Below are 23747 nucleotides of genomic sequence, written 5' to 3' on the forward strand. Positions count from 1 at the left end.
CTACCCAAAATAAATGAGTGTAAGGGCTTATGAAAATAATAATAACAACAATTATAATGGTAATTAATTATAAATAAGTTAAAACTTTATTTATCCTGAGGGAAATCACTGTGCAGTAGTTGAAACACAAAGTAGAAGAGTGCAAATTAAAAAATAAATTGATTATTTTCATTATTAAAGATATAGTAAGAATTATGTTTTTAATTTAATATAATATATTACTTAAATAATATCTGAATATTTTAATGTTCAAATTATATCATATTACATATCACATTATATCATAAGATATAATAAATATTAATATCTTAAAAATGTTACCATTATATATCAGAATATATTTAATGATATTTAATATTTTAAGAATTTTGTTTTAATATTCTTAATTCAATTAATAATAGTAAAATATATGTGCAGGAGTTGCAATACAAAGAAAAGTGCAAATTAAACAAAATAAAATGAAAATAATAATGATGATTATTATTATTTTTATAATTCTGATATCAGATATTATAGTATATTTAATATTTAAAATGCACTGTTGCAATACAGTGTAGAAGAATGCACATTTAATTTATTATTATTAATAATATAAAGCAATAACTTTTTTTCTGGAAATAGCTGTTCAGTTGTAATTTAAAAAATAAAAACAAAAAAAAGTATAAAAATAAATGTAAAAGTGTCTCTTTATCTACATTACAAAAATCAGTTTTTCGCCTAAATCTTTACAACAAAATCCAACAAATTTATTTCCGACAGCACGTGAAGACCACACGACGCTCGGGGAGGAGAAAAACGTCCTACGTCATCTCTCTGCGACACGTCGACACGCTGTGAGATGAGCTAACACAGTGCAACCTGAGTGCAACTCAACAAATATTGTTAATAAAACTTTCCAGACGGACTCAAACATATTTTTTCTGACTGCATCCTGAAAAGTTTAATTTAATTTGTTTATTTAAAACCGTTAATTTGAGTTTCGTCTTTAATCCGGCCGGACTGAAGTCAGTAAACATCCACCGACGTTTGTTTTGACAGCAGGTTTCAGGCTCTCCTGTGAGTGTGTCAGGATGAATGAAGAAGGTAAGTTGTTTCTAGTTTACTTAATTCCTCTTTTAGTCAGTGGTTAAAGGCGTCATTAAACACTGACTGTTTCTTTATTGTGTTCAGAGCTGGTGGAGTACTTCAGGGCTCAGATGAGGAAAGATCCGGACATGGCCTCTGCTGTGGCTGCTATCCGCACCCTGCTGGAGTTCCTCAAGAGAGACAAAGGTGAGTTTATATATTTTTAAAAAAAATCACCTTTTACTGGTGTCAGAAAAACAGCCCTGTGACTATTTATTTTCCAGCTGATCCAAGAGGAGTTTAAAGAGTTTATTTAGCTGAAGCAGGAGGAAGGAGCACTTCACCCTCCAGCTTATCAAGTACAATATTTGCCTCTGAGATGTTGCAGTAGAAGCATCCTGTGTTTCTATTGACCCACCGCCTGTTTGTAACCTTCAGGTGAGACGATCCAGGGTCTGAGGGAGAGTCTGACGGGGGCCACAGACTGCCTGACAGGAGTCGACTCCTCTGTGGCCGTGTCCTCAGGAGGAGAGCTCTTCCTGCGCTTCATCAGTCTCACATCACTGGAGCACGAGGTGAGTGGCCTCCGAGCGACACCGACATGCACCCAAACACACTGATAGTCCACATCACATTAGAAACACCCACCCATCTGCCATCTGCTGAGTCATGGTCTAGTTAAAGCCCCATCCAAATGTCCAGAGTTTGGTCGGCGGGTAGGATTGTGCTGAGGGACTTTGGACTCATCGCCTCTGAGGATTTTTCTTTGTTGGCATAAAGAGAAGTATTTGTGGGGAAATGTCGTAGCTACTTGCTCGTCGTCTCTCAGCTGCACCCAGGCTGCCTCCTCTTTGATTTAACTCCTGACTCCTAGATGACAGGAGGACCAGTGAGAGTTTTAATTTGTCCCTGCAACACTAACGTTAGTCTCTGTGTCTGTCAGGATCTGTCCCGCTGTAAGAAGGTGATGGAGGAGAGAGGAGAACTGTTCCTAGAGAAGATCTCGATGTCCAGGAACAAAGTGGCGAAGCTCTGTCACACCTTCATCAAAGACGGCGCTGTAAGTGTTTCACGTGCACCTCTTACTGTCATCATCTAAGCTTTATTACTGCAGAAAGTCTCACTGAGATGAAGATCTCTTTCACCTGACACCAGACAACTACTTACATCACAACAGCACACTGCAGGCACCACACACAGAGACACACAAATTTAAACGATCACAAGTATTATTAAAAATATAATCAAGTTGAATTCGACTGATCTTGTTCCTCATCCTGGCAACTTAAAGGATAACTTATGCATTTTCACCCTGGACCCTATTTCCCTGTGTAAATTGGTCAAAGAGACTGGCAACAAATCATCACACTTTTCTTCCCCAGTGTAGCATTTGTAAAGCAGGACAGAAACAGTCAAATAATAACCTATTATAATGTAGCTGTGAGCAGAAAAACATGAGTTTGTAAAGTTCTTTAACAGACGAAGTAAAAGCTAGATACTGAAAAGAAAGCTAAACAATAAGGGCAAATAAAAACATGGCAAAAATAAATATAAATAAAAACAATAAAATGTAATAAAAATACGGCAAGAAAGTTTAAAAAAAAAATAGAATTTATTCATATTGAATTATTTGAAAAATTTAGTATTTTTATGCCACTACATTTTCTGTTTACAAGCTGTTCTCCATCTGCACTATTTTATGTCTTCATGTCTCATTAAATTTTTAACTTATGTGATTTATAATTTTATTATATTCTTTATTTTTTTATGCCTCCGTGCTGACAATTGCTGTGGCTGGAGGCGGTGTATTTTGAGGTTGTCCTTCTGTCTGTACGTCCATACGTACGTCCGTCCCATTCTTGTGAACGAAATATCTAAAAAACATCTTTCCTTTTGTTTTTATCTTTTTTTTAAAAATTGTTTTAACCTCGGTAACAAACAACAAATACAATAACACACAACAATAACCCCCACCCCCTAGTCCATATTAATTTGGCCGTCGTAAATCAACTGAAGAAGAAAATAAATTGATTAAGATGGAAATAATAAATAAGTGAAATAGATAAATAAATAAATTACATTAGATTTAAATTAAAACAACAAAAAATGATAAAATAAGCATAATAAAAAAACAGATATCTTAATGCAAGATAAAAGTAGCAGTAAATAGGATATGGGGTCTATGACTTGAGGGAATTTCTTCAAAATGTGGCACAAACGTCCACATGGACTCAACAATGAACTGATTTTGTGGTCAGAGGTCACTGTGACCTCACAAAACATGTTTTTGGCCATAACTCAGAATTCATACATTAATTATGCCAAAATTTCACACAAATGTCTAACAGGATAAAATAATGAAGGTCAAAGGTCAGCTTGACTGTGACATCATCGTGTTTTAACGTCATATCTCAGGAACAGAAGGGGAGACATTTGGTCAGATACTGAATTGACTCTAATCTCAAACTGTGCTGATTGTATAGATCTTCTGGGGAAGACGTGCCAACGCCTGCGTCACTGTAACTGTTGTGCACGTGACATTTAAGAACTTTAACTATGAGCAGGTCTAACACGTAACTCTGTGACTGAAGGTCGTCGTCCTCCAGAAAGACACGTAGCTGTGAGTTGGTAGGATTTGGACAGTGCAGCTCAGATATAAGCAGACATACAGTACACTGTTTGTGCACACACAGTATTCAGGCTCCTCACTGACTAATGTTACCCTCCTCGTCTTCAACATGTTCCTCTGACAGAAAATCCTGACTCACTCGTACTCCAGAGTCGTCCTCCGGGTTCTGGAAAAAGCTGTAGATGAGAAGAAACGCTTCTCTGTCTACGTGACTGAATCGCAGCCTGACTCAGCCGGGTGAGCGAGCAGTGTGTGTCAGTAAATTGGGTTTTATTCTGAAGGACACACACAGACACACACACACTGATTGAATCAGATTTGTTTCCCCCTTTCTTTCTTCAGGCGGCAGATGGCAGACGCTCTGAGAAAACTCAATGTGCCAGTAACTGTAGTCCTGGATGCAGCTGTGGGGTAAATATATTTATTATCACGATATAAAACACTGTCATACGTTGAGAGCATGAACATTTAAACACTGTGTTTTAATTATATTCCTCAGGTACGTCTTAGAGAAAGTAGACCTGGTTATCGTTGGTGCAGAGGGAGTCGTCGAGAGCGGAGGCATCATCAACAAGGTGAGTGTCAGTGAAGCGTCAGTGTCACCAAAAGACGGTTTCTCTGTTTCTGCTGCATCAATGTTTAAGACTATTGTTTCAAAGCCTCTGTCGTGAGTCTGACAATATTGAGTCCAAAGATGACCAGCTCATCATGCTCTGTGATAAAGGGCCTCTTTATTAGTGGTGGGAGAAGCCTTCAGATCATTTAAGTAAAAGTACTACAGTACCACCGTGTGAAAATACTCTGTCACAAGTTAAAGTCCTGGGACTGGTTGCACAAAACACCTTCTCCATAAGTATGTCACTTAAGGCTTAATTCCTCCTTAGCTGAGGGACTCACACGGTTGCACAGAATCCCTTACAAGGTTTCCTTTGTTAAGGAAAAACATTAACTCATTTACTGCATTGAAAGAGAGTTTACAGCAAGTTGCCATGGAGATTGTTTATTTGCGTGGACTCACCCCAGCAAGCAATAGTCGTGATTTAAACGTATTGGCTATATTTAGCTCCGATTTAGTCTAGCTACATGTAACCCAAATCTAGCCGATTTAATTTTGAAATTGATTAAATGTAATTTTCGCCATTGCAGATGGCGTGCGGTATGATATTCAATCACATATGGAGAGTCAACAGTAATTAAAATATGTTTATCTCCTTTTTTTGGACATGGTTTGTACATAGCCGTATAATGGATGACGTCTACACTTTGGCTATGGTTAGACGTCTACCAAATTTTCACTGACAGCCCAAATTCAGCCGTGATTTAGCCTAGACGTCAGGTCTTCATGTAGACGCTGTTAGACGGTTTTTAAACCAGAAAATGCTTGCTTGTGTCTGATAAATGTAGTGAACGTAAAAGTGTAAAGTAGCGCTAAATAAAAAATATTCAAGTACAGCTGCACTAATTACCAGCCTGACATCACCAGAACAAACGGGTTCTCTGGAAATTTAAAAGGTAACTTGTGTATTTTTTAACCTGGACCCTGTTATACCATGTTTTTGAGTCTAAATGACAAACGTAGACGACCATTTTTGAATCTGGCGCAGTTTTGAGAGAGAGCTGCAGCCAGCAGCAGTGAAACAGCCTGCAGTGTAACCACTCAGACATATCCGCACCGTCAGTGTACGTCCACTAAATGTGTTTGTCACTGACAGGCTCAGATTGTTATTCTAAGTGTCTGATAACATTATGAAAGGATCCCTACAGAGATAGAGCTTTTTCTGTTTATTGATCCACATTCTCATTTTTTACACACCAGACAAAAGACGTGAAACACAACTTTTGTTATAATAGGATGTATTCTGTCGAGTGCTGTTTGTTGTGTGTTTGAAGACAGCAGCAATGTCCTCAGTGCTGAAATGGAGCGGCAAGAATAGCTTGGTTCCTGCTTGCTTTCTGTGGTTATAAACAGAAATTCTGACTTTTTGTTATAAAGATAGACGGAGATGAAAGCCACAAACAGCTGTTTGTACGTGCTAATCACGACAGAGAATCATTCCTAAGTTCAAAAATATTTAGAACTCTTGCGGTGATTAATTAATGCACACCAAAACAGGTGATATAGCATGATTTATTGGGAGAAACCAAGCAATTCTATGTAAAATCAGGCATTCAGCACCTTGACATAACCAGTAGAGAACAAACAGTCATCAACAGTCATGTTAGTGTGTGTATAGAGGCAGCATATTGTCACATCTAACTGGTGAATTAAGGGTTAATTTCAACCAAACCAGAGCTGGTGATTGTTGGAACAGTGGAAAGACGAACCAAGATGGTTTCTGTGAGTTTGAATGAAGTGTGTTTAATGATTAAATGACTGTTTATTTAAATTTAGTCTGGTGGGTTTGGTGATGGTGATTTCAGGGCTGTTTCTGGTTAAACAAAAAGGATCTTACTCTTTAACACAAAGCTCTATCTCTGTAGGGATCCTTTCATAATGTTGTCAGACACTTAGAATAACAATCTGAGCCTGTCAGTGACAAAAACAAACACTGTCAGTGGACGTACTTTGTAAAGTGGTTACTTTACAGCCTGTTTCGCGGCTTACAAACAAAAACATGGGAGAATAGTGTCAAGGTTAAAAGTACCAGACTTTCAGTACTTGAGTAAACTGTACTGTGCTATTTGTGACACAGACATTTCAATGTTTGACCTTTGCTGTTGCAGATCGGCACTTACCAGATGGCCCTGTGCTCTAAAGCTCACAACAAGCCTTTCTACGTCGTGGCAGAGAGTTTCAAATTTGTCCGTCTCTACCCACTCAACCAGCAGGACGTGCCCGATAAATTTAAGGTATGTCGGCAAAGAATTTCACGTCCAGGCTCCTTTTATTTGTCAAAGTATTTCTTCACCAGTCGTCTTCTCCTCGCCTCCTCCACAGTACAAAGCCGACACCCTGAAGACGGTACAGAACCTGTCAGAGGAGCATCCGATGATCGACTACACGCCTCCATCCCTCATCACCCTCCTCTTCACTGACCTGGGAGTCCTCACCCCGTCGGCTGTCAGCGACGAACTCATCAAACTTTATTTATAACTCTCAATAAAATCCATTTCTCAAAAGGTAAACAAATGTCAAAGGTTTTATTAAATTGTACAAGTTGAACACAGCTGATCACACCTCTTCATCCCCCGAGCCGTCCAGCGACAGCCCTTCTGTTTTGTATTTTGGTCCACTCATTATTTGTTTCTCAAAGTCCTCCTCGCTGATCTGCCCCTTCTTTAGTTTCTTGAGGAGGCGAGTGTCATTTAAAAGCTCCTTCATGTCCTCGTCGTCCACATCAGAGCCCTGCAGACACACACAAGATATAATAAGAGAGCTGTAAATAAATCCGGCCCACTGCTGCACTTATCAAACGATCTGAAGTGTAAATACCTCTTCGTGCTTCCTCTTGGCCGACCTCTTCCTCCTGCGCTCCTTCTTGAGCTTCTGCTTGGACCAGGCCTTGTTCTTGATGAAGGTCTTTCTGGGTAAGGGCGTCTTGTCTTGTTCTTTCAGCTCGGCCAGCATCTTCTGCCTCTGTTTCTCCCTGTGCTTGTCCTTGTAGCGGATGGTTTCTGTGTCCACCGTCGTCTCGATGAAATCAGGGAACTTCTTCCCCTTCAGCTCGGGCATCTTCGGCAGGCGCAGGAGGGCGAAGCCGCGGGCCAAGGAGGCAAAGTCCAGATCTAGACAAAGAAATACACATATTATGTCTGTGCTTTATTCACACTGGAGAAAAGGATCAAAGATGTAAGGGTTAGTTTTCACCTTTGATCCTGAAGATGAGGCTGCACTCGTGTTTGGCGTAGGCCTGGACGTACGACACGAAGGCTCTCATGCCTCTGTCAAACATGGCTCGGTCTGCCAGAGCCATGGCCTGCACTTTGGGCAGCACGTCCACGACTTCACCTGTGAGGACCATCTTCTCCAGTGGGCACTGACCAAATGACAAAAGACAGGTCATGAGTTTCAACCAAATCTCTTTCCACTGAGTAACAAATCTAACAATATTATCAGTAGCAGTCAGTAAATAATGACCTTTAAACTTATGTGGTGAACATTCCTGTGTCTTTAACGTCTTCAGAGGGCGGGTCCATTTTTTATTTACCTATTTTACTTTTATTTTTTGGAGCAGTGGTATTTAAATCCCTCAAATTCTCATTTTAATCAAAGTGTGTATTTTCCATAGCCCTTCTGACATTTTCCCATGTGAGCTGACACGTTTCTGCATGATGGCGTTGCAACATGTTTCAGAAAGCAGGTTTAGTGACAACTCTGAGTAAGTTAACGCTGAGATGAGGGAAACTCTGTGTTGTCAGTTCCAGCTTACAGAATACATCCTGTGGATGCTCAGGGATGCAGTGACGCCAGTGACGTATCCTGGGTCATCGGATGTTTCGGGTCTTTTTGAACATCAGACACCCTCACCCAGACGACCCAAGAGAGGTGACTTAAACTTCCTTCAACAAACCCGAGTTTGTCTCCGTCTCCTCCCTCTGACAGACCCAGACACGCTGATTCAGTCTGTATCAAAGTGCACATTGACACGCGTTGATTAGCGGTGGACTACTGTGTCAGAATCAAAGTCTTAGTTGGATATTAGTTTGTTACTCAGGTAGATCTAAAGTTACCACATTTATCTGCTGTCAGTCACTTCTTTTGACAGTGGTTTTTGCCCTCACTTAGCATCAAGTTGCCCCTAATATCTATCAACAGATCTGCATATTTCTGCTTTATCGTCATCAGACGATAGCCGATGGGTTCTGACTTTAAGCTACCCCTGATCAGAATAAATCCTCTGCATGTCCTTTTCACGAGTGGAAGTTCTTGATATTTAATAGGTAAGTGTTTCTGACTCTTTACACAGCTGTCAGTCTGTAAGAGCAACTTCCACTAAATTATTTTATCGTGCATAATGTGTAATCTCATTTTAAACTTTAGAAATAGGTGTGAATGAATAATGGTCGCTGTAGTGGCGTTCCTTCTGGATGTCAAAGAGCAACTTCACGAGCTGTTGGGCACAGTAACTTCAATCTGACGCGAATGACAGGAGATGTTTTCCAGTTTAAAAATGTTTAATGAAAAAATAAAGTTCAAATTACATTACTGTATGCTCCCATGCCTGCTGCAGCTCTGTCTTCACTCAACTGCGCACATGACTCACTAAATTAAAAGGTGCCATAGGCGAGTTTTGTGGAAGGGAGCATAATATATTACATAATCAATATGAGTTTGTTTTTAACCTTTTAACATTATTTATCTCTTATATACATTAAATTACACAAAATTATGAATTATGCATAATATTTAAGTTAACTTAAATTCTCACTTGTGGCTCTTACAATCGCACTGATGGAACATAATCCCTAATATTTGAGATTATAAGTTAATATTTCTGAGTGAGCAGGATGGTGCTTCAGCTGTGGAATAAAAGCAAGTCTTCGGCTGCGTGTCGTCTGAACGTGTTTCAACAGCATTTCAGTGACTTTAAATTTACAACATTTAAGTCGTAGAAGTCACTGAATGCTGTTGAGCCACAGATCCAAACAGATGTCTGAAATATAAAATCTACTTTATTTTAACCTCTACGCACCGGTCAGCGAGCGATTCTGCTCTCTGCTCTGTTTAAGTCACATGTAGGGCTCTGTCTCTGTCTGCTCATCTCCTTGATACACAGCTGACAAACATGTGGAAGCATGGGACGCATATTCTGTCATTTATAACAATCAGATCATGTGTATCATGTCCTCTATAGCCTTTATATATTTTATAATAGATTATAAGTGCAAAACGTGACGATTCCAAACTCATGTTTTAGATAAACTCACTTTCTGGTTGATGGACAGAAAGTTGACATAGGACTCCTCCATCGGCAGCAGGAAGACAAGAGCGTTGCCCTGATTGCCGATTCGTGCTGTGCGTCCACATCGATGTACGAAGGCACTGAGACAAAGACAAAAAAAAAAAGAAATATAGCTTAGCAACTGTAAAAGTCTAAATCATAAACCCTTGTTCACTGTGCAGTCTTGAAGTTTAAAAAGTCTGCGTCACACCAAATAATGACTTCAGGGGCTACGCTCACCTGGCACTGCTGGGAGGATCGTACTGCAGCACCCAGTTCACATCAGGGATATCAATACCTCTGGCCATGACATCTGTGCACACCAAGATCCCACTGCAGCACAATACAAGGATTTGAAATGACATACAAGTCACAGAGTGATGATTGGTTGTGGCTGTACGTGGTCCACACAGTTTCACCTTTTCAGGGCCCTGAAGTCTGCAAAGATCTTGTTGCGTTTGTTCTTCATCTTGCCGTGGATGCAGCAGACGGTGACCTTCTTGATCAGAGTCTCCAGAGCTCGACCGTAGTACTCCACACACGCACACGTACTGATGATCAGACAAGAACAAGTCATGTCAGTCAATAACTTCACACCAAGGGACAGAAAACATTTTAAACTTTAAGATAAGTGGCGTCGGGCTGACATCGTAGTTGGCGTTATTGATGTGAACCAGAGCCAGATTAAAACATGCCGTGTGAGTTAACACAATGTACAAGATTAATAAATTGCACAGCGTCTGCCTAGCCTCGCGTCACCAGGCTCTTCAAGCTAAGAGCCTGGTGTCTATTCACTCTGAATTTTGTCTGGATTCTGGTTCCGGTCTAGGGAGCGGATACGGTATTCACCAAATTCACCAAACTAAAAGTGTTCACCATAGTAAAACTTTAAATTCTGGCGCACCATCGATTTGGGGTGATGAGGGGTGTAAGAAAATCGATTAACTTAATGGCTTGGGGCTTTTCTTGTAAACTATATTCTTTAAATTAAAAGTTTCACCGCATTTTTATTAGCTTGGTGCTTTTATTTTTACGGAAAGGCACATCCATCGAATTCCAGATCCTGTCTCACTCGCCCTGGTTCTGTTTCCTTACCAAAACGGCCACTAACGGCCCCAGACTAGCGTCTGCCCAGTTCAACTTACCTGAAGAAGACCAGATGCTTCTCCTGCTTGCGTTGCCGTAGAAACGCCACCAGGTTGTTGAACTTATCCTCTGATCGACACATCTGAAATGATGACATAAGAATTCATGTGGTCACTATTACATTTTGATTTTAGGATGACTGATGTGAAACTGTGTGTGTGTGTGTGTGTGTGTGTGTGTGTGTGTGTGTGTGTGTGTGACTCACAGTGTAGTAGTTGGAGAGTCTGGAGGGAGTCTTCTGGACGGCGGTGGCAGCGACGCCTTTCTCTTTGACAGTGATGCGTACAGGGTTCCTGAGGCCGGCCCTCACCAGCTTCTCCAGCTCCTGAGTCTGAGTGGCTGAAAACAGGCCTGTGCGCCTCTGTTTGGGGAGGTAGCCCAGGATGGTGTTCAGACTGCACACACAGAGACAGAGAATCTGTTAGTGACACCTTCAGAGTATAAAATACATGTTTATCTATTTAAAGAAATGCTGCAGGACTCGTTTCTTCTCCTTTAACAACATAAGTTCACTTTGACTCGTACCTGGCCTCGAAGCCCATGTCCAGCAGTCTGTCAGCCTCATCGAGGACCAGCACATCGAGACTCTTGACTGAGCTCGCCAAGTCCAGACCGTCTGACTTCCTCCTGAACATGTCCTCCAGACGCCCCGGTGTCGCGATCACAATGTTGGCCCTGAAACACACACAGATGTCACACTCGTCCTGAAGGCCCAGGGGTCTCAGAAACTGATCATGTAATTGTAACGGGTCTTTGCTGCATTTCACCCCCTACATGTCAGCTGTCTTGTGTGTACGCTGCCTAATAAAGAAAAAAAAGCCACCTGAAATTATTTTGACAATAATAGTTTGAAGCTTGTAGCAGGAGGGGATGGGAAACAAGGGAAGGGAACAAGGAAACAAGGGAAACAACTAACAGAGGCAGCATGGAGGAGAACACAGAGAGGAAGTGACGTGAGCTCAACCTTTGATCCAGCTTCTGGTCTTCTTCACACGTGTATATAAAAGTAAACAGAGTGAAAGTTGTTCCAACAACCAGCTGTGTGTCCTGGACTTCCCGGGCAACATGTCTGCTGATCCCTGGAGCTGTTTGGATGAATCTTATTCAGCGACCTGTTCGGACGTAGCTGTGGACTGCCTCAACAAAACTTAAGGCAAGTCTCCTTTGCTGCAACTCTCCAGCCATTTCCTGCCTCACGTTAATGTGCATTACTCCTTATACTCTCCCCTCTGCACTGTCACTGACCCTGCTCATTGCCTCTGGAAATAAAGTTTATTTAGGCTGCTTTCACATACAGTCCTTTTTAAGTCCTTTAAATATTAAGGTTAAACCTAAGGTGCACACTTAGTCACTTTGTTGCTGAGAGTTAAATGAGAGCTGTCCCTCTTAGCTTAGCTTAGCATAAAAGCTGGAAACAGGGAAACATCTTGTCGAGCTCTGCCTACAACCACCTCTAAAGCTCACTAACAAACACATTATATCTGGTGCGTACCCTTTCTCTTTGAACTTCTCCACATCCTCGATGGGGTTGCTGCCACCGATCAGTAAAATCTGCCTGGAAAACAAACACACATGAAGCATTAATGAATACGAATGAAATAAAAATAATCAGCCCTGATTAGTTCACAGAAAATCAGACGAGGGTGCTGATGTTCTTTCCACATTAAGAGGTCAAACTGCACCACCTGTACTCACGTAAACTGTGGAAACTTCTGCAGGAACTGCTCCATCACTTCACTGATCTGAAGAGCCAGTTCTCTTGTGGGAGTGATCACCAGAGCTCCAACCTGCAGGAGACATCAGCTTTAACAGAGTCTCTGAACATCCACAGAAACACTCTGAGGTGGAAGATAAATATGTCTGCATCATCATCCTCACCTGCATCTTCTTCAGCTTCTCTTCTCTCTTGAGCAGCAGCTCGATGATGGGAATCACAAAAGCGAGCGTCTTTCCGCTGCCAGTCACCTACAGTGATACGACAGTCAGTGAGCTGCACAGGAAATGATGGAGGAGATGTTCTGGATCCATATCACACAAGGTAGGTACCGACTGAATCAATCAGTCGACCCAAAGAAAATTAACTGGCCGCTATTTTGACAGTCGATATTTGAAGTAAGAATAACAAACATTTGCTGGTTCCACCTTCTTTGTGACGCCGTATAAATGATAGTAAACTTAATATTCTTGGGTTTCAGACTGTTGGCTGATTAAACCAAGCTCATCTTGAGCTTTGAGGAGGTGTGTTTTCACTATTTTCTGACATTTAATAGATAAATTATTAATCAAGAAAATAATCACTAGATTAATTGATAGTAGGGCTGCGAAATATGCAGGGCAAAAAAATCATATTGCAATTATTTCGACATATTGCAGTATTAGTTAGAATGGTGATTTCTGCATTTCATTTTCACTGAAAAAATAAATAAATAAAAATCATGATGATGTGATTGCTGCTGGAGTCTGCACCAAACATGCACATTACCTGACATGCTGTGATTTTGATAATATTTTGATTAATTGTGCAGCCCTCATGGATGATGACACAGTCTGTTGGAGTGGTGATGAATGAAAGAGCTGGCTAACAATACTGTCATGCTGCAGGAGGATTTTCCACAACCTGGCAACCCAAAACCTGCTCCTAACATCAGTGTTTTATAACTGATGCTAACACATAGTAAAATGATTTTTTAAGCCATTAGCATATAAACTTCTGATATTTATTAGAAAGTGGCACCAGTGTGTTTCTCAGCCACTATAAATAAACCAGTTAACAGGAGTAACTGGTAGTTATGGTTAACTGGTTAAATTCAGAGATGAAACAAGTACTTATCACCGTAAGTACTAATCACCTGAAAATAATAATTGTTGTGTTTTCGTTACCTCAGAATGAGTCGTTTGTACACAGGGAGCAGGTCCTCGTCTACAGAGATCGCCATGTTCACTGCCATGTTTCTACAGTAGCCCAGAACGGACAAACCAAACACTGGCACACAGTGTCAGAAAAACACTCATTTTTTTTTGTTTTTACATGAACTGTCTTTATTCAGTGTTTTAGCAGTTTAAATCACCTGCTCTGTTTTATATCGGAGAGGAAGATTCCTCTGTGGATAATCCAGCTCCTGAACAATGAACTCTGAAGGAATTCTACCCAGCAGACGTTTCAGCTGGTTGCAATCTGCAGTCCTCACTGCAAGACACCACTAAATCCCCCTAAATCTTCCACACCGTTCCTTAAAATATTTTACTCTTCAGTGAGAGTAGCAATGCTGAATCGCAGAAATACTCTGTTACAAGTAAAAGTCCTGCATACAAAATCTTTAGTTAAAGTAAGAGCATCAAAATATTGTTTAAGTACCAAAATTAAAAATACTAGATGTACAGAACGGCCCATCTCAGAGTAATATATGTATTACTGGTTTACTGCAGCTTGTAAAAGTGGAGCTAATGTTAACTACTTAAGATACTGCTGTAATAATAATCTAATTAATCTGAATCTGTAAAGTAACTGGTGTTTAATATTGTCAGAAACATGTTGTGCAGTAGAAAGTGCAGTACATCTCTCTGGACTGTAGTCAAGTGTTGGTATACAGCAGCATGACATTAAAATACTACTCCTCTAAATTGTACTGCAGCTCAGTACTTGAGTAAATGTACTCCGTTACACTCACCGCCTCAGCAGCCACATCTTTGTTGCTCATGAACAGCGGGATACAGGCAGACTGGAGAGGAACAACAGTAATGTATCAGATGATGCGTTCATGACCAGGTGTGTTACACAGAGGCAGGTATAAAGTGTTGTTGTTACCTGAACAGGTGTCATGTACGTGAACTTCACTTCCCGCAGCGTCTGTAAAATCCCGTCGTTTAGTTTGACAGGTAAACTGTCCCACGTGCCGTCTGTCGTGTTCTCCATGCTGGATATTTAACATTAAACTCAGTTTGAAGCTAACGGTGTTAGCCGCCGCTCCGCTCGCTCCCCACGTTGTTTCTGTTTCCGGGTGCGTCGATGTTTACACGCCGGGTGGGAACTGAAGCGCTGTCACGAGTATCGTTCCGCGTACTTCATTTATTTTCCCCTTTCTTTTTTATTAAATTCATTTTTAATTAATTTTAACTGGAGTATATACAGCTATGGTGCAAAAAAAAGCTACGTTTGAGTATTTTATTTCCATTTTTTTTTTAATTTAAGTAAAAGCAGAGCCGTTTAGAGAGATTAAATTAAATGGCTCTGAGTACAAGTTATTGCTTTTTATTCTTTAATGTTACTTTTGGGTATTTTATTTTATTTTATTGAACGAAAGAACATCATACAGAGTCAGTGGCCTATACAGGAGATATTGTACAAATGAAAGAGTAACAAAAGAGCCAGGGGAGAGGAAGATATCATAATACACACAGAGGTGGGGTGTCTGAATTGCCTTTTAGTTGATCGAATTAAAAAGTGGTCAAACATATTGTCCAACATCCTTCAGGAAAACGAGAAAATGTGGGTTTTATTGCTAAATTTACATTTATCAATGAAACATTTGCCACTATCATTATATTAAAATATATTTGTCTTCTTTCTTGGCTTTTTGAATAAACAAAAAAACACATTTTTGTTTTTGTCTAGTTTTAACTCATTGCACTCCCCAAATTTCTATTTTATTTTATTTTTTTTTCAATAGCTGATACACACTGACCTGACGGGGGGAATCGAAATGGGTTTTATATTGTTGTGTTGGGTTTAATTTAATAAATCTTTAATTTCAGAGTGACATATTATCACTAATATATTGAGCAGCATTTTATTCGTCATTAGTCAGCTTTATCCACTTTACAGTTACGGGCCATTTATCCTTTAATAATGCATCATAATTTATAAGTTGATTTCATGTTTTGGATGTAGAATCTTGATGTAGAAAGTGCAACGTGACTTGTAAGTTGCCACATAAATGTAGTGGAGTAAAAAGCGCAATATTTCTGTCTGAAATGTGAAGTATAAGCATAAAGAAGATGACAAAACTGTGCTTGTGTACAGAGCTCGAGTAAAAGTTGCTTTCCACCACTGCAGCTATTTTACTGAAGTTAACTAGTTAAAATCCTGCCTTCAAAAGATTACTTACTGTATAATAGTAGATGAGTATTATCAAGGAGGTTTAAGGTGGAACACAAGTTTGTGTGAGTGTGCTCCTGTAGTGTCATTAACATGATCACCGCGCTCATCTTTAACAAGTCGAGTCAGATTCTTGGACCTTTCAGACATTCTGATTCGTCAGAGCAGGAAAAACAAGTGAAACGAATTAACTCCGGATCAGATCCCTCAGTCTCCGCTGTTACTGCGAGGCTTTCCAGTGTTAATATTCTTTACAGACACTACTGTCACCTGTGAAAACTTTTAATTCCACGTTACCTCCTGGTCTTGAGCTCCACTCTGTTTAAAGACAATTCAATTAGAGTCAAAGTTTCTCCATATAAAGACATAACATCCTGTTTAAAGAGACATCAGAGTAATTGTACAGAATATTGGCTTTATTATGAAACCTGGGGCTTTTTCCACAGACAACCATTCTACATTTGTACAGATCCATATTATCAGATTTAGTTTGTTGTAATCACAAAAAGGAGAGACTGTGTACAGAGCAGTTTACCTGCCAGAGCTCACCAAAGATTGTTTTTAATACAAAACTGGAGCACACTCTGCGACACGCAACACTCAACGATGGTGCAGCTGTGTGCTCGGTGTGAAGCCTCGGACGTTTCTTTGTTTTCTTACATCGACGGGGGAGGAAACAGGTAAAAGACTTTAATTTTGAAAGGCATCATCCAAACTGTTGCGTGTTACAGGGTGTGCTCCAGGAAAAAACAAACAGTTCAAAATTGTATACAATCATAATTTAAAATCCCGAGCCCCAACAAAAGAACTATAGTAGAAGCAACTAAAGCACACAGCAGTCATTAGGTGTCAGACCCCCCCGCCCACCCACACACCCACCCCGCCTCAATCAACATGTAACATCAGTATTTCTCTACACTTTGCTTTGGAGTTTCACTCCAAGTAGTTCAGTTTAAAATCCAACCTCAGCGCTTTCAGATCTTACAGCTAAAGTGGAAATTTAAGTGTTTAAAAATTAAATCAAGGTGTGAACTCTTAGGCAAAGAAACCACTCGCCTGTTTTTTCTGAACTACGTAGGGAGTCGCGCTGTTTCCCTGCAAAAGATGTCCACTGAAGCCCCCTCCCCGTGGCATGGATCGCTATGAATCAACAGACAGAGCTAGAAGCTGTACAGTTTCCCTTAAAGACCAGCTGCAGTGTAAATCCTTCGGTTATTTAGATGCATTCATCAGGAGTGCAATTTGTTGTTTTAGAGCATAGACACGATGCACAGATATCACATATCTGCCTTTACATTGTCTGACTTGGCTTCGACACTGGAAACAAAACTTCCTGCATCTCAGACAAAAAGAAATGAAATGCATTCTGTTTTCATGTTTGTTGTTTTATCACTTAAAGGGTCCCGTTTAAATCTTTACATCCTCCTGTGGAGACTCCACACATGCCTGCTCATATATGTGCATTCTAAGTCTTTTTCACGTCACTACCTTTACTTAAATTTATGAGCCTCGCAGGCACTCACACAGGCAAAACTGTACTGGCAATTAATTATCAAACAATATTGGACAAAAAAAAAAAAAAAACTCAACAAAAAAAGAAACTAATCAAACTGACATCTAACCCAGAATATTTTGGCCATTCGCTCCAAACAAACACTAATTACAGTTATAAAGAAGGAACCAAACAGGTAACAGGAGAACAAAACATCTGAGATCCAATCATAATGTGGGCTTTACTCAAATCTGCCAGTCTCATTTCCAGAGTGTAAATAACTGTCTTGGTGTTGGAGAGATCAGTGGAGGACACAGAGGGATCGTTTAAAGTCGCACTAAACCACCCGCCGTACTTCGAAAAATCTCTTCAGGTAGTAAATCTGTCCAAGTGTCATTGCCACCAGAACCAGAGCCTCGAAGAACGACCACAGCACCACTCTGCTGTTTGTGTTGTCGTTGACTGGAAACAGAAGAAGAAGAGAGTTTGAGAACTTCCACTCAAACAAAATAACCTTTGGGACACGTTCTTATTGGCTTTGAACTCACTTGCTCTGTGTATCCTCTCGCGAACCTCCATGTACTCCTGCTCGTGCTTTACAGCTGTCATGGCAACTGCCAGCTCGTTGATCATCTCCTCCAGCTTGTTTTGGTGGGCTAAAAAAACAGACATGAGTAATCATCAATAACAGGCCGAAACACACTTGATGTGCACAAAAAAAAAAAAAAAAAAACATGCATGGAGGTATGCAACACATGCATAACACTTAAACAACTGTGCATGTCGCAGGTGATGCCGTCTCATCACCTGCGACATTAGTAGACCCTAAACATTCTCACTGTGCAAGTCGTCAGACCATTCACAAACATCACAGCCTCCTATGTTTTGTAGGAATGCACAATATTAGTTTAAACAATGGAAACAACACTGGTTAGAGAAAGCTCTACAGTGCATCACAAACTCAAAAAGTCTATGTCACAGCAGCAGTTTCGCCCTGCGCCCTACCATCCCAGCTGTCTCCACCTACGAAGAGGAACAGAGTGTCCGAAATGAAGTCAAAAGGGGAAAGAAACTATCACACACAATGACACAAGATCAGCAGAACACAGAGAGAACAACTCGTTTGTACTCTGCATGGTCCTGACAGAAAAAGGCTGAAGTACAAGGGATATAGTATTTCTTAGCGTCCCACTCATCACATACACCGCTTACATACCTTCCGTCTCCATGTCCTGGCCTTTGGGTGCTTCTCCGATATCAATCGTGAACATGACGATCTTGGGTGTCATGGTGGACATCTTGTTGCTGAAGCAGAACTTGTAGGTTCCGTCCATGTGCGCCGCCACAGAGTATTTCCCGCTGGACTCTCTGTCGCCTTTGTAAATCTGCTTACCGTCAGGCCCCGTTATCTGGGAAGGACACGAGAAACACACATGCATAAAGAGCACTGCTGCAGAAAGGTACCGTAAGCTGGAGCCTGTATTGATTCCAGAGGGGAAATTCAGGTGCTGCAGCAGACAAAAGACTCAAAGACAGAAATAAATGCTGTTAAACAGAAATAAAAAATAAAATAAGAGGTATACACATATCATATAAGAACTGAAAAAGTATGAACCATAAACAGAGCGTGGTGTAGTGACGAGGTACGACTAGTAGCAGTGAGTCATGGAAACACTGCAGAGAATAAAATATACTGGAGCCAATAAAATCAGTCAATATTGGCCTATCACTGATAAATAACTGTAAATGCTCGCGTTAATTCCCAGTCATGTTCTTATATGTTGAATAACGACTGTAGCAAAGAACATATTTTATATTTCTGATTGTAACACTAGTTTACACAGTGTAATGTAGCACACTGCACATATTTGATTATTTATACACACGTAGACTCATCACAGTGAAGATATACATTTATTCTTAATATCTTAAGTACTAGCGTTTAACATTGTAGCATAATGCACATTTTTACTTAGTTCAATTAATCTCATCACTTTGTTGCAATAACATCTGCCTCTTAATATAGATTATTCTTTATTCTATTTTTAGTGATGTGACTGAGGTATTTTTCTGTGTTGTCACGGGTTTGTACCTTTTTAACTTGCACTGTGTACAGTTGTAGCTTTTAAAAATGTCACTGTACCGGTGCAATGACAATACTGGACTTCTTTATATTTACATACTTATATTTCATACTCTTAATCTTACTTCTTGTAATTCTCTATTCTTTACATCAGAGCGACTGTAACGAATCACAATTTTCCCTCAGGGATCAATTAAGTATTTCTGATACCGGTATCAGCATATATATGTTGTCAGATATGCACCAATATGAAACCTTTATTCTTTTATTAAAGAACATAATGCAGAAAAAGATGCTTGGGATGACTTATAATAATTCAAATCACATAAGTTTTCTGTTTCTGTGCACAGTCGGCATTTTTAACAGTAAAGTTTAATGTTAAACTGTAAAATTTCCTGCCTGCATTATATATCTCTGCCACAAGTGTTTGATGGCAAAAAAATGTTTTAGTGTGTATATATAATCTCAACTGCTGGATCAATGTTGGCATTGTTTACCATGTAATATTGGTATCTGCATCGGCCCCAAAAATCCAGTATCAGTCAGGTCTTTGATATAAATAGTGGTGAAGTAATGACACTTAATGTAGTCTGTATTAATACAGCAAAATTGAAATATAAGACAGTGTCTGATTGTGGTAAGACAGAAAATTAACATAGTACACTATGAGTTAGTATAATACAGGATAGAATAAGGCATAAGATGTAATGTAGGTGCAATGTAATAGCAATAATAATGTAGTATGTTACAGGAGTAAATCAGATTATCAAATGTAATATGGTGCAGTGTGATACAGCCTATAATATCTAATAATATAAAATAATAGCCATAACAGTAATATAGTATAATGCAGTGAAATATCTTAAATAAAAATGAAGAGCACTGATGTGACATATGGCAGCAGCATCTATGTACACAGCACACTCAGTTGCACCTTAAATCACTGCATCGTTTCCACAGACAACAAGTTTTAAAGAGGATATTAAATATTATTTGTTAGATGACGCTCAAACGCTGCCATAGTTAACGTTAGCTAGCATAACTTAGCCGGAAATCAAGCTAACGCCGCACTTCCTGATTCCTTATGAATAATTCAATTAACCCTGTCACACGCCTGATTAACAGAAAGCTGCCCAAATATTAACAATTTAACTCTGACATTAAAATGTTTAAATTTAAATGAGTTAACAGCGATCAATCAACTAGTTTGACTTGACGTTACGTAGCCAGACGGCGGCGGCTAACGTTAGCTAGCACAGGCCTGACGTGTCACAGCCGCAGGTAAAGTTAAAAATAACACGTCAGGAGGCTGCGTTTATAAAGTCAGTGAAGTATCTCACCTCGACGTCGATGTCCAGGAAGCCTCCCTCGGCTACCTCGAACATGAGGCCCATCTTTGTGCCGGAGTTGACCCGCTCGTAGAAGCACTCCTCGGCATGGGCGTCTATGCTAACGAAGTAGCCGGACGCGGTGGCGGACAGGACGGCCAGCAAGACGACCAGCTCCGACACGGTGAACATGTTTGAATCGGTCTCACAGCGGGCGGCACGACGGCTCTGGTGATAGAAACAGTGTCCTCGCTCCGGTGTATCCTAAACGAGAGCAGGATGTCAGTGTGTTTGAGTGAATTGTTGCAGGAGAGGAGCCTCGGCTCTCCGACTGCCACGTACAGGCTTAAACGGCGACCGGCGAGGGCCAAATTTAAGAATGCGTGGCGCAAAGGCTGTCAAAACGAATGTGACTCTTCAGCTGCTCAGAGCAGGTCATTACATCTGCCTCTGCAGGAAGTGTTCAGATACTTTACTCAAGTAAAAGTACTTATAATACATTGTAAAAATACTCCACTACAATTAAAAGTGCTGCAGTCAGAAAGTATTATTAGCAAAATGTACTCAAAGTGCTCATTGTGCAGTAAATGTTCCCTGTTCGTGTTTATGAGTCTATCTGGTGTTTTTGGATGAATATTCCTGCTGCATTTATGTGTGTGTAGCATTTTATTGCTGCATTGTGCTCATTTTAACTCCTTTATTCACTGTTTGGTAGTTTAATCTACAGCAGTGCATCATACTCTATATGACTGATTGATTTTTATTTGTGTCATGCACGCTTACATGTGCCCAACCCTCATGGGTTTACAAGACACTTCACTTCATCATCACATCAGCCTCTGGAGGAAGTACTCAGATACTTCAGTAAAAGTGCTAATACCACACTGTAAAAATACTGTGTAATTAAAAGTGCTGCATTTAAAAAGTAATTATCAGTAAAATATTCTTATATTATCAAATGTAAAAGTGCTCATTGTGCAGTAAATGTTCCCTGTAAGTGTTTACTAGTCTATCTGATGTTTTTTGATTAATATTCCTGCTGCATGCATGTGTATGTTGTAGGGATAGACCGATATGGATTTTTTAGGGCCAATGGCGATACCGATTTTTTTCCATCACCCTTAGCCGATGACCAATTATGAACTGCCGATTTTCTTGAGCCAATATTTGGGGCCGATACTGCTTTTGCTCCCTCAATTTACATCAAATTACATCATCGGTGGCTTGGTGGTGGAGCGGGCGCCCCGTGTGCAGGGCTGTTGCCACAGTGGCCCGGGTTCAACTCCAGCTTGTGGCCCTTTGCTGCGTGTCTCTCCCTCTCTTTCCCCCCCTTTCGCGCTTGTCTGTCCTGTCCATTAGGGGCTGAAAATGCCCCAAAAAATATCTTAAAAAAAAAAAAAAAAAGACACAATGATAACAAATGATAACAAATATTACAGGTCTCAAGTTTAAAATAAGAAACATTAATTGAACATTAAAAAATACTAAAACAAGATGGAAAGTTGAGGTAGAACAGGTAGAATATTATTATTATTATTATTATTATTATTATACATTCAAATAAAAAAAAGAGTTCAGTGCTCTTAAATCTTCCAGTAATGTCTATAAAATAAACAAATATTTAAGATGAAGCATAAATAAAACAACAACTACTGTACACAGTAGGATTCGCTGCATGTGCGCTGCAGGGTCTTCAGCAACACAGAGCTGCCCGTGGATGCCTGTCTGTAAATCATGCCAGGGAAAAATAAACCCGCGAACCTGATGCCGATACAAGTAAAAAACTCAAATATCGGCCCGATATATCGGCCGGCCGATGTATCGGTCTATCCTTAGTATGTTGCAGATTGTGCTTACTTTATAGCCTTTATTTACTGTTGGGTACTTTAATCGACAGCAGTGCATCATACTCTATAAGACTGATTTTTATTTGTGTCATGCATCCTCATGGGTTTACACCATTATAATGACATTGCAGTAACTATCAAAAGCACATGTTATTTATCCACTTGGTCCAGAAACAGATTACTGTGCCCTCTTTCCCAAGCCTGGCAAAGAAATTTGGCAACATAAAAAGTTCCCTTTCTGAAACAAAACTCAAATTTGTATGGTCATCCAGCCAAAAGAAATCAACACAGATAGAGGTCATGTTACTCAGATAGTACATTCCTTATGTCTTCATATACAGGACAGTAAAACAAGAAGCGAACCTCATTCTCAACTTCACCTAAATTACATGACAAACAAATTCTGTCCTCCTCTGCGGTGGTGTTAAACCTTCCAGTCTCTAAGCTACTCTTCTATGAGATCATCATGTGTTTGTGGCATCGCTGTCCTGAGAGCCATGAATCTGAGGAGACATGTTTTTCACTGGACAGGAAGTGGATGAAAATTTGTAATCAGACAAATGCAGTGCAGTAAAGAGTTTAATATTGGAGTAGAAGTAAAGTTGCATAAAATGGACGTCAGATTTATTGCCAAGTATGGTTTTCCTTTACATTCTGGTGCATAACAATAACATAGTAGTGAAGTGAAAGGATCCCATCTGGGCCCCTAGGTGACCACAGAGGAGCCAACCTTCTGACACACCCAGCCTGTGGTGGGCCCCCCTCAACTGAGGGTGTCTTATGATAAAGGCCGAAACACCTGATGATGTTGAGGTGCACAACTGAGGATGTGTCGGAGGGTTGGTCTGCTGGGTGGTCACGGCCGAAACACCTCTGCTCTGGCAGCAAGCGTGCTGAAACCTCAGGTATTGTAACACCAAGTCTTAACTGATGAATAGTAAGAGAAAAGAAAGAGGAAAACACAGACAAGACAACTTATTTTAAGAAGATGGTCAAACTCAGAAATATTTTTGACACTTTTGATTAGGGTGTAATTAAAATAAATAAGTTAGAACATCCTAAATAAAATAATTTGACCACTAAATATCGCCACAACTTTGGGATGAATGTTAAGTTGATTCAGCTGAAGTTTATCGAGGTCACAGCAAATCATGTTGATTGTACTGAGCTGAGTTGGTCA

General features: G+C 40.1%; 3 protein-coding genes across 4 annotated transcripts; 1 reads left to right on the forward strand and 2 right to left on the reverse strand.

Annotated features, from left to right (window-relative positions):
- Window positions 1-815: 815 nt before the first annotated feature.
- eif2b1 (eukaryotic translation initiation factor 2B, subunit 1 alpha) lies at window positions 816-6933 on the forward strand. The gene is made up of 9 exons (XM_049604489.1): window positions 816-1083; window positions 1171-1272; window positions 1504-1640; window positions 2009-2125; window positions 3819-3931; window positions 4037-4105; window positions 4194-4269; window positions 6419-6544; window positions 6633-6933. Exons 1-9 carry the CDS (start codon window positions 1071-1073, stop codon window positions 6786-6788), a joined length of 909 nt encoding a protein of 302 aa, XP_049460446.1. The 5' UTR covers window positions 816-1070; the 3' UTR covers window positions 6789-6933.
- Window positions 6817-14730, reverse strand: ddx55 (DEAD (Asp-Glu-Ala-Asp) box polypeptide 55). The gene is made up of 14 exons (XM_049604464.1): window positions 14528-14730; window positions 14391-14441; window positions 12601-12687; window positions 12418-12509; window positions 12215-12277; window positions 11248-11397; window positions 10928-11117; window positions 10722-10804; window positions 9996-10127; window positions 9817-9909; window positions 9563-9677; window positions 7503-7671; window positions 7128-7420; window positions 6817-7040 (listed from the first exon to the last, which is right to left on the reverse strand). The coding sequence occupies exons 1-14, from the start codon at window positions 14633-14635 to the stop codon at window positions 6867-6869; spliced, it is 1800 nt and encodes a 599-aa protein (XP_049460421.1). The 5' UTR covers window positions 14636-14730; the 3' UTR covers window positions 6817-6866.
- Window positions 14731-16212: 1482 nt separating this feature from the next.
- Window positions 16213-21117, reverse strand: tmed2 (transmembrane p24 trafficking protein 2). Of its 2 annotated transcripts, XM_049604496.1 has the most exons (5): window positions 20733-21117; window positions 18526-18718; window positions 18315-18332; window positions 17858-17965; window positions 16213-17771 (listed from the first exon to the last, which is right to left on the reverse strand). In XM_049604496.1, the coding sequence occupies exons 1-5, from the start codon at window positions 20910-20912 to the stop codon at window positions 17647-17649; spliced, it is 624 nt and encodes a 207-aa protein (XP_049460453.1). In that variant the 5' UTR covers window positions 20913-21117; the 3' UTR covers window positions 16213-17646. The 2 variants fall into 2 exon arrangements, with proteins under 2 accessions (XP_049460453.1, XP_049460454.1); XM_049604497.1 differs by lacking the exon at window positions 18315-18332 and having other exon boundaries at window positions 20733-21110.
- Between the last annotated feature and the right edge of the window lie 2630 nt (window positions 21118-23747).

This window comes from Epinephelus fuscoguttatus, linkage group LG18, assembly GCF_011397635.1.
Source record: "Epinephelus fuscoguttatus linkage group LG18, E.fuscoguttatus.final_Chr_v1".
Lineage (NCBI taxonomy): Eukaryota > Metazoa > Chordata > Actinopteri > Perciformes > Serranidae > Epinephelus > Epinephelus fuscoguttatus.